Source organism: Melospiza melodia, chromosome 1, assembly GCF_035770615.1.
Source record: "Melospiza melodia melodia isolate bMelMel2 chromosome 1, bMelMel2.pri, whole genome shotgun sequence".
NCBI lineage: Eukaryota > Metazoa > Chordata > Aves > Passeriformes > Passerellidae > Melospiza > Melospiza melodia.
This window is the reverse complement of record NC_086194.1, coordinates 9644229-9657369: the sequence shown is the minus strand read 5'-3', so window position 1 is coordinate 9657369 and position 13141 is coordinate 9644229. Positions and strand designations below refer to the sequence as shown.

The following is a 13141-nucleotide window of genomic DNA, read 5'->3' as shown; positions in this document are numbered from 1 at the left end:
TACAAAATATCTTTTGTATTCACATAATGTTATAAAAATTTAATTCAGTGAATTTTTCTTTTGCGTGAAAATTGTCAAGATTTTTCTTATGTTTTCAATGGAAGAGCAATGGCAGCTAACCCCTTTCTGACAGCTACATTGATTGCTAAATGAATTTTTTTTTTCCCTCCATACTGGCCAATTTGCTAATAAAAATAAAATTTTCATGCAATTCCTTCATCCCAGAAATCTTACACGTGCAATCCCGGAGACGTGACTCGCAACCAGAATTGCTGATCTCCGTTTGTTCCCTCCTGTGGGTGTGTAGGTAAATCTTGTCTCTGAGCACATCTGGTGCGAGGATTTCCTCGTGAGGAGCTTCTACCTGAAGAACCTGCAGACCAACGAGACCCGCACAGTGACCCAGTTCCACTTCCTCAGCTGGAACGACCAGAGGGCTCCTGCTTCCACCAGATCCCTTCTGGACTTCCGCAGGTAAAGCACAAAGTATGGCACTTCTTCTAAGATGACACGGATCTGAGGAACTAGGGCTTTTTTTCTTCCTTTAAAGAATTTTGGGTTGAAAGGGGGCTCCTCAGCCTGTGATGCCACAATGCTAGACTAAGAGAAATATCTTCACTAGGTTGATGTTTTTAGTGTTGCCTTACACAGAGATGGTGCCTGGGTTTAAGACATATTCATTTCACATTTAGAGATCAATACCTTTCCTCCCTTTGTATAATCTCAGTGCTTCTGTATTTCTTTGTTTTTCAAGTATTTATTCATTTCTGCAACTTCCAGGCTTTTTGTGTAGCTCCCCCAAGATCCTTATATCAGGACTCTCACAAGTAAATTAGGAACTGTGAGCTTTAAGAAAAGAATCACAATGGAGTCATATGGTGATAGCATCATTCCCATGGTACCATTTGCTCATAAGGATCCAACAGCGAGGTCTGCAGACCTTTGGCTGCAGGAAGGTGGAAGCTTGAGGAAGCAGATGAAAATGTTGACATAGCATACCCTTTGGAACTTTAAAGAAAGTCAGTGTGCCTTTAAAATACAAATATACAAAGGCAAAAGCTGTGAAAGTCCTCGCCACCTTTTCTAATGTTTGCTGTGCCTATCTAAATTTTAATTTGAAAATTAAAGCCATGCATGATAAATACTGGAGCGAAATAATCTTCATTTGATTGCAAACCGTGCCCAGTGCATCACGTGTAGGTGTTAGCGTGTACCAGCTAATCCGCAGCGACGCGCTTATGACTAATGAAAAGAATCTCCATGAGGTTTGGGGAGTTGGTGCTCCATCCACCAGCGGCCTGTGGGATCACATGTTGTTCTCTCTGCTCTACAATATTATCTACAACCCCCCAAAGTGATTATACGGGGCTCAGCGCTCAAAGATCCAAAGTTTTTTCTTTCAAAGAGTGCTGGGAGCTTTGACTGATGCCAGTCGAAGTCGTGCATCTGCACCCGAGGGGAGGAGCTGGCATACAGCCAACAGGAGCTGGTTGCACAGTTGTCTGTTGGCAAAATCCTACCCTTAAAAATTTAGGGCTAAATGCCACCCTTCATCTACTCAGTATTCTTGTACATATTGCAAGGCTTTTCAAAGCAGAGAGACATCTCACACGGTGCAGGTCAGGTAATGGAGTGCAGCTGCTCTGAGTCACTTGGAGGTATGGCTAGGTGAGGATGTAGGATATACTACAGAGTCACAACACAAAAGCAGTAGTGGAGCAAGGAAGCACAGCCATGCGATGGAGTTGAAATTGTAATTGAATTTTCAAGGTTTTCTTCTCTGGGTTCAACTTTAATATGATTTTTATAGGTTGATTTCCCTTTGCTTGTGGTACCGAGGAAGTTGCCTGTAGTGAATTTTTGCAGTGACAATTGTGACTCGGTTCCATTAAGCTGTGTGAGGCTGCAGCACAGAGCCAGTGCAGCATCCAGCTTTGCTCTTTTCAAAGTTAGTGGGAAATCTGCTAGCAATTCTAACTAGAGCATAAATGAGCCTGTACAGCCAGGACATCTGAAGCTCAGAGCACCTCGCCTCTGACTTGTTTCAGTAAGGATTGAGGTCCCTGCATGAGCTACAGGATTAGATCTGCAGTAAGTCACAGTTCACACTGCCAGGAAAGAGCCTCTTAGAGTGACATTGTGTTAAATGGGTTAAAGGGTTAAATAGCCGTGTGGAAGAAGTGTTGTGCAATACTTTGAAAAAGAAAAATGATAACTAGATGAGAAAAGTAGCAGAGCTGCCATTCTTTGTATTTTAAGCCAGTATGGGAATGAACCTGTTAAGATTTAATTGAATTCTGAGTGTTCATTTCACATGTATTCACAGTCCAGTGTAGGGTACTGTAATCATTTGCTACGTGCAGATTTTGTACAATGAACTCATAGTACTGAATGCATAGTAAAATTCCGCCTGAAAAGGAATTTTGGCATGCACAATAGCCTGGTCTATGAATCTCAGTTTTCTTGGTCATCTGATCTTTGGGTTGTTTTTTCTTTTTCGTTCTTTTTTAATGACAAAAAAACTAATGCACTATCGCTAAAATAATGTATTTGGAATTCATTTATACAATCCATGTTTTGCACCTGAAGCTTTCTATTGAAAGTACAGACTCTGCTGGATTACAACAGCTGAGTCATAAAGCCCCCAGAAAAATGTCTGACAGTGCTACCATACTCTTAGTAGGGTAGTGCTAGGAAGGGGCTGCTCTCATTTCTTTTAATCTTATCTATGTTTTTATGTGCATTCAGTGTGTTTGTATATATATATGGATATGTGTGTATATTTATATATTCACATACATATATGAAATTAAGCATATACATAACCAACCCTCTATTTTTTTATAATTCATCACCAAGAAAAATTGGATTCCCAAAATTACCTTGCCCAGAGTCTGTGGAAATATGGACCTAAACATTTTTATTGAAGTAAATTTTGCAAGTCTCTTTGAAAACTGAAAGCTTACATTTCTCTTACTTCGTATCAGACAGTGATTTAGATGATTTTGCATCTAGCAGATACATTAAACCTTGCTGAATAATCTATCATACTTCCATAATGTAGGAATCAATTGTCAAAAAGACATTATTCTATATATTTTACAAATCTGTACAAAAGACAGTCCCTGAGAGGTGAGGCTACTACGGAAACCACTGGTCAGTTTTAAATGCTTCTGGAGTCCTAATTTCATTTTGAACAATAGACCAATCATTATTGCTCTGGACTAGCTTGTTAGTCATGCACTGATATGTGTCATTAAATATTTCTTAAGCCCAGAGGGAGCACATTTACACTTTAAAGAGGGACTGCTAAGCTAAAAGATAATTAGCATCACATGTGAGGGCTTTGCTTAAAATATATATCTATTATGCTATCACTTCTCGCTGTGTGCAATGGCATTTACTAACACTGCTCACTTTAAAAATGGACAAATTCTTATTTTGCCAGCTAATTAGCGGTTGCCAGTGTCATTTTTGTGATGTTGCAGCTAGTAATATGAGCCCAGTTGCATAGTCACAAAAGTGATCATTGGAAACTGTGACTCTGCTGCAGGGACAATGTGGGAAACCCCTTTTCTGAGCCTCTAACGACCTCTGACCTTTGCTTGCTGATGGTTTGCATGATGATTTCTTTTTCACTCAATGAGCCAAGGGTTGGTTTGTATTACTAATCATTCTTTCTAAGTTAATTCTTCCTGTATATGTATATATTTATATATATAATATATATTTTCTTCAACATTCAAGAACTTTGCTTACTGATGAATTTTCAGCTCACTCTCATTAGCCAGAACTAAGAATGAAATGAGATGTTGCTGCACTTCTAAATATTTTCAAAAGCTATATATAGACTAAGCTATGAACCAGCTGGATTGAAACCCTTTGTTTTAATGTGTTTTCTGAATTGTGTGATAATGAAAATGTTTGAAACGCCTTCAATAAAACTGACAAACATAAGGTGTCTTTCCCTAACATGTGTCTCTGGCTGTCTGATTTACTGAGAGGTCTGATAGATTTAGATCCAATTTGCCATTGAAATTATATTAGGACTTTGGTAGAGGGCTAGTCACAACATGCAAATATCATGTTAGTGGTGCCACGCAAGGAACAAAGGAACCACACAAGCAGAAAGAGAAACGGTAAATACCCCTCTGTAGTGATTAGCTTTTATTTAATACTTGAAATGGAAAAACAACTCTTTACTAATGCACTTGATGGGGGTGGGGGGAGAGTGACCAGATGCGAGTTGGGGAATGCAGGCTGACTGTATCAGATGTTGGTACAGACATTTCAAATATAATTTACTGTATACATTTAAAAAAAACAAAAAAAGCCCCACCAAACCAGGCTTGATATCATGTAGAAGGAACTGATCCCCAGGATATGACCATCGGGAATTGAATGGTTCATTCATGTGAAAATTCTTCTGTAGCCCAAGTTGTTGAAGTTTTGTTTGGTACTGCCTGCATATAGATATATTTATGGACATATAAATGGTCCATTTAACTTCTGAGGTCATGTGCTTCTCAATGACTTACCACTCATTTAATGAGAACATTGTTCTACTGCATTAATTACTTATATCCAGGGAATATAAATAGACACAGAATGTCTCTGCAAGTATGATTTACATAATTAAGCAAGAGAGTAAGAATTGTGAAAAGTCTCTGAATTCAAATGTTTAAAGGGAATCCCAACAAGAACTTAATATTGGTCTCAAGTTTGGTTAGAATCTTAAGTCACAAAAATAAGAATATGAAAACATAGTTTCATGTGATATCATCAATACCTCCATAGACCATTTGGGTTGAGTTCCAGGTATCCCAACACCCTGTCAGAAGTTTAGGCATCTTCAGGCTATACTGTAAGCAGTGTTTAAAGATATGTGCATGTTTTCACAGCACAGATGTTAGTGAATAGATGAACAGCCAAGAACTAAATGATTCAGTAGGTTAGTTATGCTTTAAAATTCATAATAACATCACACCACTGTTAAATTTTAGCAGCTCCCTTTAGTTTAGTTATCAGGATCCTGTGTAACACTTACACTGAGCTGGGGACTATTAGAGCACCCTTTGGAAGCTGCCTTATGAAATTATTTTATAGGAGACCTTCTAGCTCCCGTAAACTCAAACTCATCAAATAATTTGAATGAAAGGTTTTGATTTCTTGCAGCAATGCTTTCCCATTTTAGCCTTTATTCATCTTGCCTTGTTAACATATGTGTGCATATTTTATGGATTTTTGGCCTGTAACGTTCTTGACATGCAAAATATATCCTAGAGCAAAAGAGAGGGCTTGGGATTTTGGTGTTTGTAAGGCAATTTAAATAGATTTAAACCAGTTTTGTGGGCTCTATTCTTAGACTGAGTATCTTGGTTTGCTTCAGCACTAGTTAATTCCTTCATTGAATTTGCACATCAGCTAACCTGTTCTGTGGTTATATTCTATTGATTGATTCCACCTATATTCTCTTGCCACTGAAAATGTTTAACCAGGAAGCTGTTGAAGACAACAATGTGTAAATATTAAATATATAACACTTTTGCAGTAGAACTGAAGCACTAGAACCAAAACTTACTGATGGATTTAGTTATTTTTACTATTATAAGATTACATTTTAGAATTTTTAAGAAGCATTTCAGGAGATTTGGCATTTGCCTTTCTGGGAAGAAGTGGTGTTACAGATCAGCACACATTGTACAAAGTGTAGTGGAATAGCCTTTTTTAATTTTGTATTCAGTTTGATGACCCTTGATATTTCCTTGAGCAAGCTCATGAACTCAAAGTTTGCCTCAAAATCAAGGCATCTCAAGATAATATTAGTTTTGGAGCTAAGAAATGAACCATTTGAGAAAATAGCTCATTTGTTTTGCCCAAACAACAGTAATAATTGAATGTTTTCTGGGATTTCTTAGGCAGCAAACCAGAATCAAACTTTAGAGAAGATTGTCTACCTAATTGCTTGTTATATTAGGAAACTATCAACCTGAGTATTCCTTCAAAGACAGTAATATTTGCATTTTCTTATTGCTTATTTTTGACAGTTGGTGAAAGAAACAGTAAATAATATGCTTAATTAATTTCTTGTGTCTGTTTTATTTCAGAAAAGTAAACAAGTGCTACAGGGGTCGCTCTTGTCCAGTAGTTGTTCATTGCAGGCAAGTACAATTTCTAAAATAGCTTTAGACAGATCTGTATGTATAAGAATTTAATATAGATATAAACAAAGCGGGCAAATTAAAGCTTTACATGAATCACTAAACAGTGTGGTAGGCTAAAAGTTTTAAGTGTAATTCAATTGAGTTTTAATGCTATTTAATACTTAGGATGTGTTTTTATCATAAAATTGTTCTTCCATATGATGTTTTAGATGTTGAGCCATGAGTTAACAATGGATGGCCACACTTTCTGTATAAGCAGCACTTCAATTACATACATCTCCTTCAAAATTATGGATGTTCTTTGCATGCCGTCCCAATTTAGTCTGCTTTATTTTATTAACACTCAATTATGTTTTATTTCTTCTTTACTTGTTTTTAGCAATCAGGGCAGGAAGAGGGCAATGTCAGGGAGTGGAAACCTGCCCAGAGATTGAATAATTCTTTAAGCACAGACTATTTTTAGGCCTGACAATGTGATAGATGCACACGAAAGCTGTCAGGCAGTTCAGTGGAAAAGTTTACCATAATAACATTAATGTTGGGGTTTGCCATTGGGGGTTCTGACTTATTTATCAAAAATATCCTTGTAGATAATGAAGACAGAAAAAGAGCCCTGCTAAGTGGCAGAATGTTTGCCATGTGGCACTTCACTGTGGATGGGGGTGAGGAGGGAGGGGATGTGTCTCTCACGCGTGGCTCAGCCGAGTGAGGATGCAAGGAGCTGAATGCTCCAGAGGGGGCTGCTCTGCATTGCCTTCAGGAAATGCAAGAAAGGAACAATTTGATGCACAATGAAGAGCCTTCAAATTTCTTGCTATTTCCTTACTGTGATGGATGGAAATATCTACCATGAGCTCAGGAGTTATTGTTTTTTATTGGGCCTGATTGCTGTCTTGTCTCTCATTATTCAGCTTACCTAATAAGATTGTGTCTTTGTTCCCTTCATAGACAGAGGAAAAAATTTATTATCACTAGCTCCTTTTCTCTAAACAGTGATCTAGTAACTGAAAAAAAAAATCTCTGTCTACAGAAATTAAGTTTCATAGCCTGACTGTAAACAGAATGCAATAACGTGCTTCGTGCTGTTCTATTATTTTTTTTTCTTTCATTAATTCTTTTACACAAATTGAGCTATCAATAAAAATAATGGCTTAATTAATAAAACTACATACCAGCCTAATGGGTCACACATGCACCTTTGTAAAAATTTTGGGGAGGGAAAGAAAAAAAGCTTTTACTTAAAGTCTTAATTATGTTTGCTAACAGCAGCTCTAAAAGAGCATCACGCTGGCAATTACACGTTGCTCTCTGAAAGGGACACAAGCTGCATTCAGATTAGGGAGCTTTGCCCCTCCCGAGGCTTGGTCTCACATCTCTGAGGAAGGGCTGTGGATACACAAAAGTAAAGCTATTTCTTAAAATTACAAGATAATATTTCTTTCTGGTCATTGTTTCTAGGGAAGAATTGAAGGGAAAGGGACAGAGAAAAAACAAACCAGTCATATGTAGTGAAGAAAGATTGCAGTCCTCAGTAATTAAATATTTGTTCTTGAGCAGATCTCTGCATTCCCTGTCACCACTATGCTCAAATGCAATCTGCAGCATTTTTGACTGTTCTGGATAATGTTCTAGTCAAACTTACTCTTGAGTTCTTAATCTCATATATAAGTGACTGCAAGGTCACTATATGTACACTTTTTTAATTGAAATGGTATCCTGATTTAGGGTTTTCCAGTGTTGTTCAAAATGTTTCTCTTGCATGAACCCAACTTGGCTTAAAAAAATCAAAACAAAGCCCTGCTATCCATGCAGGGTAGTAGTTAATCTTCCACAACCAGCTTGTGTTTATTCAGTGCAAGCTTTCTCTCCTCTCTCAGTACCCTCCTTTAACCCCTCATTCTCTCCTCTCCCACCATGTGTAACGCTGTAACACTAAGGGCAGGTACCTTCATGTTGAGTCTAGATGCACACTGATAGGCTTTATTTTTTCTTTTTCCTTTTCTGTTGGCAGCGATGGTGCGGGAAGAAGTGGAACCTACATTCTAATTGACATGGTTCTCAATAAAATGGCCAAAGGTGAGAATCGAAAGGCTTGTTACTTCCTCACTACTGAAATATGTGCTTGTGTTGCCATGACAACAGTGGGGGAGCAATATTCACAGAAAATCTGAGAATAAATTAGAGGCAAATTGTACTCTTTCCTGAATGTTCTGTATTTTTGTTTTCATACCAAACGCAAATGCTTTGTGAATGAGAGGTGTGTTTGTGCTGTTGAGAAGTAGTTGAATTTTTAAATTTATCATTTAAAATAGTTATTGCAGTTTTTACAAGAGATGCCTTGGGGCTGTACAGCCCTAATTTAGTGGTTACAGGAGCTAGGTCCTGGGCTGTGTCATGGCTGTTGCCCACATGGGTGTTACCTGCCCCACCATGACAGTCAGATGTGATTATTTTCCTTTTTGGAGCTGCCCATTGCCACCAACACGTGTAGAAGTGGTGGTGCCAGACAGGACCTCGTATCTGGCACAGATTTGTTTCTTACAAGGAAAAAGACTGTAGTGAACAGGACAGAGAACTGAAAATAAATCTCCATTGCCAGTTCTGGCACTATCTATTCGACATTGAACAATGTATTTAACTTTCCTGTTTCTTAGAAGTCTCATCTGTGATATGTAATTTTATGACATGGGAAATAATCTGTCAACTAAACATAAACTTGTTTGTTAAAATGAACAATCTATAGATACTCTAGAGATTGGGGCCATTCCTTTTTTTTCTTGATTGGTAAATTGTTCATGGTGGGAAGTACTTGAAATACTCGGAAATAATCTTTGTTCGAACAAAATTTTAATGCTGATACTCACTTCAGAAGGAAGGAAGGTGAGAGTGAGCATGTAAAACTGACCAAATAAACAAAAAGAAATTTGCCTTTATTGACTCTTAACCTGAGTTCTTAAGCCGCATCTGGCATTATGCACACACGTGTATTTAATGAAAAATACATACTAATTTATAGAGAGAAACAATATTTAGTTCTTTGAATTCTAATCACTTTACTGCATTTTTTAATATCTTCTAACACACACATATTTTTATATGTAGTTTAAAAATACTCTCCATGCTTTGCAGTCATCTGCTGCTGCATCCTGAATATTCCAGTCCTCTGGGACATGGTGGTATCCGGTCTTTTTAGAAAGAAGATTTTAGCTTTTTTTTCTCCCCAGATTTTGTTAACATGTCTCATCAAACATGGACTGAATTTTCTGCCCGCAAGCATCATGTGGAACTTGCCACTGATGCTAAAAGAAGTTGTATGTTTGCCTTCTCCTTTGCGCTGTACTGAAAATAAATTTTTCAGTGGGATGAGATTAGTTTTTCATGCTTGTTGGAAAATAGGTTTTTGCTCTGTGAAGGAATATGGAGATATTTCCAATGCTTGTTACTTGCCACGTGACAATCTAGACCTTAAAAATAGAAGCAATGGTGCATCGTAAAATTAATGTGGACCTTTGTTAAGTGTTTGTTCACTCATTTCGGCTATCAGCAGTGAGAAGCCATAATGAAAACTAGATTTAAACTATATGCAATTTATTGGCATATAGAAGTAAATGAGGAGTATTTTCTAGCTCGAGGCTTTCAGCCACTTAAGGGAGGGTTGACTTTGTTGTAAAAGCACTGAAGAATGCCATTTATTGACTCCATTGTACCATGTAATGTCAAATTCCATTTTAAGTGTGGGCTTAGCGCTGCACAATGCCAGACAAGTCATGTGAAACTGGCCAGAGAAAGGCGTCACAGGGCTTTTTGGAGATCGGTCACCCCCATTTTGTTCTTGACCTGCTCCCCTCTGCCCGTGGGGGTGTGCGACGCGAAATCCCCTGACCTGGTGCTTTGGCTGGAGTTTAAATGAAAGATCAAAGGGCAGAGCGGGCATCTCAGCCCTGCTGAGGTGGGCCTTTCCCAGGCTGTCACACTGTGCGGCCGCCAAAGGTTTTGTTCGGGCGGGAGCCGCGGCCCAGCCTGTGCGGCCGGGGCCCTCTTTGTCTGGCCTGAGAAGCTGGAGGCCCAGGTTGAGGATCCAATGTTCATCAAATGATCAAAGGCCTGAAGCCCTGGACATGAAATCTTTCTTTCCATTTCCTTTTCTTAGAGAATGAATTGCACGAGTGGCAAAGAATGCCCTTTCCAAAGCTTTTATGTGCAGTGCGAGGGCTAACTTCAGAGTCCTTCAGCGCTGAACATAAAAATGTAAGTGCACTTTCAATCTGGGCCCAGCTGCAGGGCCAGCATCGAGGAACCCTTCTTTCAAAAAGGCTTTTAAGGATTAAGGCCTTCAGTCTTTCAAAAAAAAAAAAAAGGCAAAAAAAAACCCCAACCAAAAAAAAAAACCACCACGGACTTTTGAGAATAAACTTAGAATAATTTGAGTTTCTTGTTCCATGGTCTGGTTTATTAGAAAGTAGACAATAATGCATTTTTAAATCAAAGTAAATAGAGGGGTACTTAGTTTCAGCAGTGGGAAAGTAGAAAGCAATCAATAAATACCTTGGTTCTTTAGTGGGGTCTTTAATAGGTTGGGCAAAGGAGCTCCTTTTTCATGTAATGATTTACTTCCCTGCATTCTCTTAGACAGTTAACTGTAAATGCCTTTGTCATTTACAATTTCTTCTACTGCTCATTGAATTAGTGCTAACACTTAGTCTATTAAACGCGTTATAAATTCATATCTTCTACTACCCTGCTGTTGCCAACCCTCATATTATTTTAGATGCTGAAAACCACCAACAAGGGACCTGTTCCTAAAAGCTAAAGCAGGGGAAAAGAAATCAAGTTGGGGAGGATTTTGTGTTTGACATGTGCCACATCAATTTGACGGCCCCAACCCCTTTGAGGAAGGGAATTTTGAGGAATGAAAATTTAAAGAAGCAAAGCATCTCATCTCAGGGCACTTGCAGGACAGTAAAAGTTGGTAATGAGGGCAGAAATGCTCCCATGGTGTACTTGGGGGATGAATTGAGCTGGTGGAAGGATGTGCAGGACCTCATAGGGGCACTGGGACAGATTTGCTGTTGGGGGAGGTTCTTAATGAATTTCACTGTCCTCAGTGCAGTAAATGCAATGACTGTATCTGTGCACTTATTCCCAACATCCACATGAAATAATCTGAGATACTGGAATAGGCAGAGAGCAGCAGTGTGTATCCTGTGTCATGTCAGCTGGGAGTTTCAATGCAAAGTAGGTCCTTTTGTTTCATTGTTCCAATAATTAATGTAGCTATTTATCATGTCGTTTATTACTATATTTTTTTTTTCTTCCTAACTTCATATGCTGTTGCCTAGAAAGTTTAGACAAGTTGATCCTTGAGGTCCCATTCCAACCTGGTGTTCCGTGATTCTGTGATATGCAGAGATGATGATCCTGTATGCATCAAGGCAATAAGAAAAATGAAACAGTGTTAAATCTGGCCTTACAGTAACACATTTTAATGCCATTTAACATGTTTCAACTATGGTACCTATTTAACTATGATAACTAATTGTACATGGGTGTTGAAGTTTTAAGACAGTTACCAAATCACCTCTCATTTCAGTGACAGCCATCTTAGAACAAGCTTTAGTTTTGAGTTAAAAGCTGAGAAGTGATTTCGTTCAGCCCATGTGCATTTTCATGATTTAAATAAATACAGAAAATGATAATGGATTGTTTTTGTAGATAACAATGCTAGCTGGATTTTTCATAGGGTCTGTTTCTCTGAGGCTGATTTCTGCTGAGAATTTCAACGTTCCTGATGTATTTACAAGTTTTATCCTTTGTTACTAGGGAAGATAAGATGATTTAGATTTAGTCTACTTGATATTTCTTCCTCACCTCAAACTCACACTAATGCTGAGCTGATCAGATTTTTTTTCTTTTTGTGTGATCTAGAGAAAAGTTGAGAATTTTCTCATTTCATGTCTTTCCCGCAGGCTTATTGTAGTGACTAAAAGTGTGATATATTGCAAGACATTTTTATTGAGTGTTTTTGGCACACAAACACACACACACACACACACAAAAAAAAAAAAAAAAAAAAAAAAAAAAAAAAAAAAAAAAAAGAGAGATTATGAGTCTTCCCATTTCCATTTTTCTGAACTGTGAGGCTTGGATAGTGTAGATAATAGTTTGATTTTTAGATATTCATTCAGCCAGCAGCTGCTATGGGTTTGCTGACCATCCATTTTCTTGTGTTTGAACTAGCTGAAACGAGATGAGTCAAAGGGAAGGCGAATATGAATTTTAAAATCCTTTTAAAGTATTGATTTCCAAATTCTAAAACCCAGCAAAAAAGATTCGATTTAGCAAAGCCGAACCAACGGTTTATTCTCCTGCATTCAAAAGCTTGGATTATAATTGATGAGCACACACACTCTGGCCAGCCTGGCTCTGGAGGTTATCTCCCCAAGTCCTTTCCTTGCCCCTGCTACCCTATTGTCTGAGGGTCTTGTGAGTCAGCTCCTGAGCAGATGCAGTTTATACCGTGACATTTTAAGGCAAAACAAAAGATTCCTTAATTCGCCTTCTGACTCATCGTGATCAAATGATTTGGGCTAATCTGAACCCTTGCTGAGGTTTTGCTTATCTGCTGTTTGGATTTAACAATCATAATGAAGTTGTGGGGTTAGCTCCTCTCTGAAAGGATTTTATGAAAGGAAATGCTTGCCCATACTCGTGTTAAAATGGATTCAATCTGCTTATTTTTGAGTCCTTATGCAAAGTCTGAGAAAATTCTATTGTTCTGTTGTTCTGATACAAGTCTAGAGCTGACTATTTCTGACATGCTTTTGGTGAATGAGGGAATATTTCTTCAGCCAGGATCAAGCTTCTCCCATGACAACAAAATTTAACATACCGCTTTCCTTCGGAGGTTGAGAGAATATATAGTGTAAATGGGAGATTTCTTCTTTCCTTTTTTTTTAAGGTAAAAATGGTTAGAAGGT

At 38.1% G+C, this 13141-nt stretch overlaps 1 protein-coding gene across 1 annotated transcript in view; it reads left to right on the top strand.

Annotated features, from left to right (window-relative positions):
- The window catches only part of PTPRN2 (protein tyrosine phosphatase receptor type N2), a 636567-nt gene that overhangs the window by 602995 nt on the left and 20431 nt on the right, over positions 1 to 13141 (top strand). The window contains exons 19-21 of the mRNA XM_063183049.1: positions 308 to 474; positions 6108 to 6161; positions 8176 to 8240. Of these exons, the coding sequence (XP_063039119.1) occupies positions 308 to 474; positions 6108 to 6161; positions 8176 to 8240 (286 nt within the window). The remainder of the gene's footprint in view (positions 1 to 307; positions 475 to 6107; positions 6162 to 8175; positions 8241 to 13141) is intronic.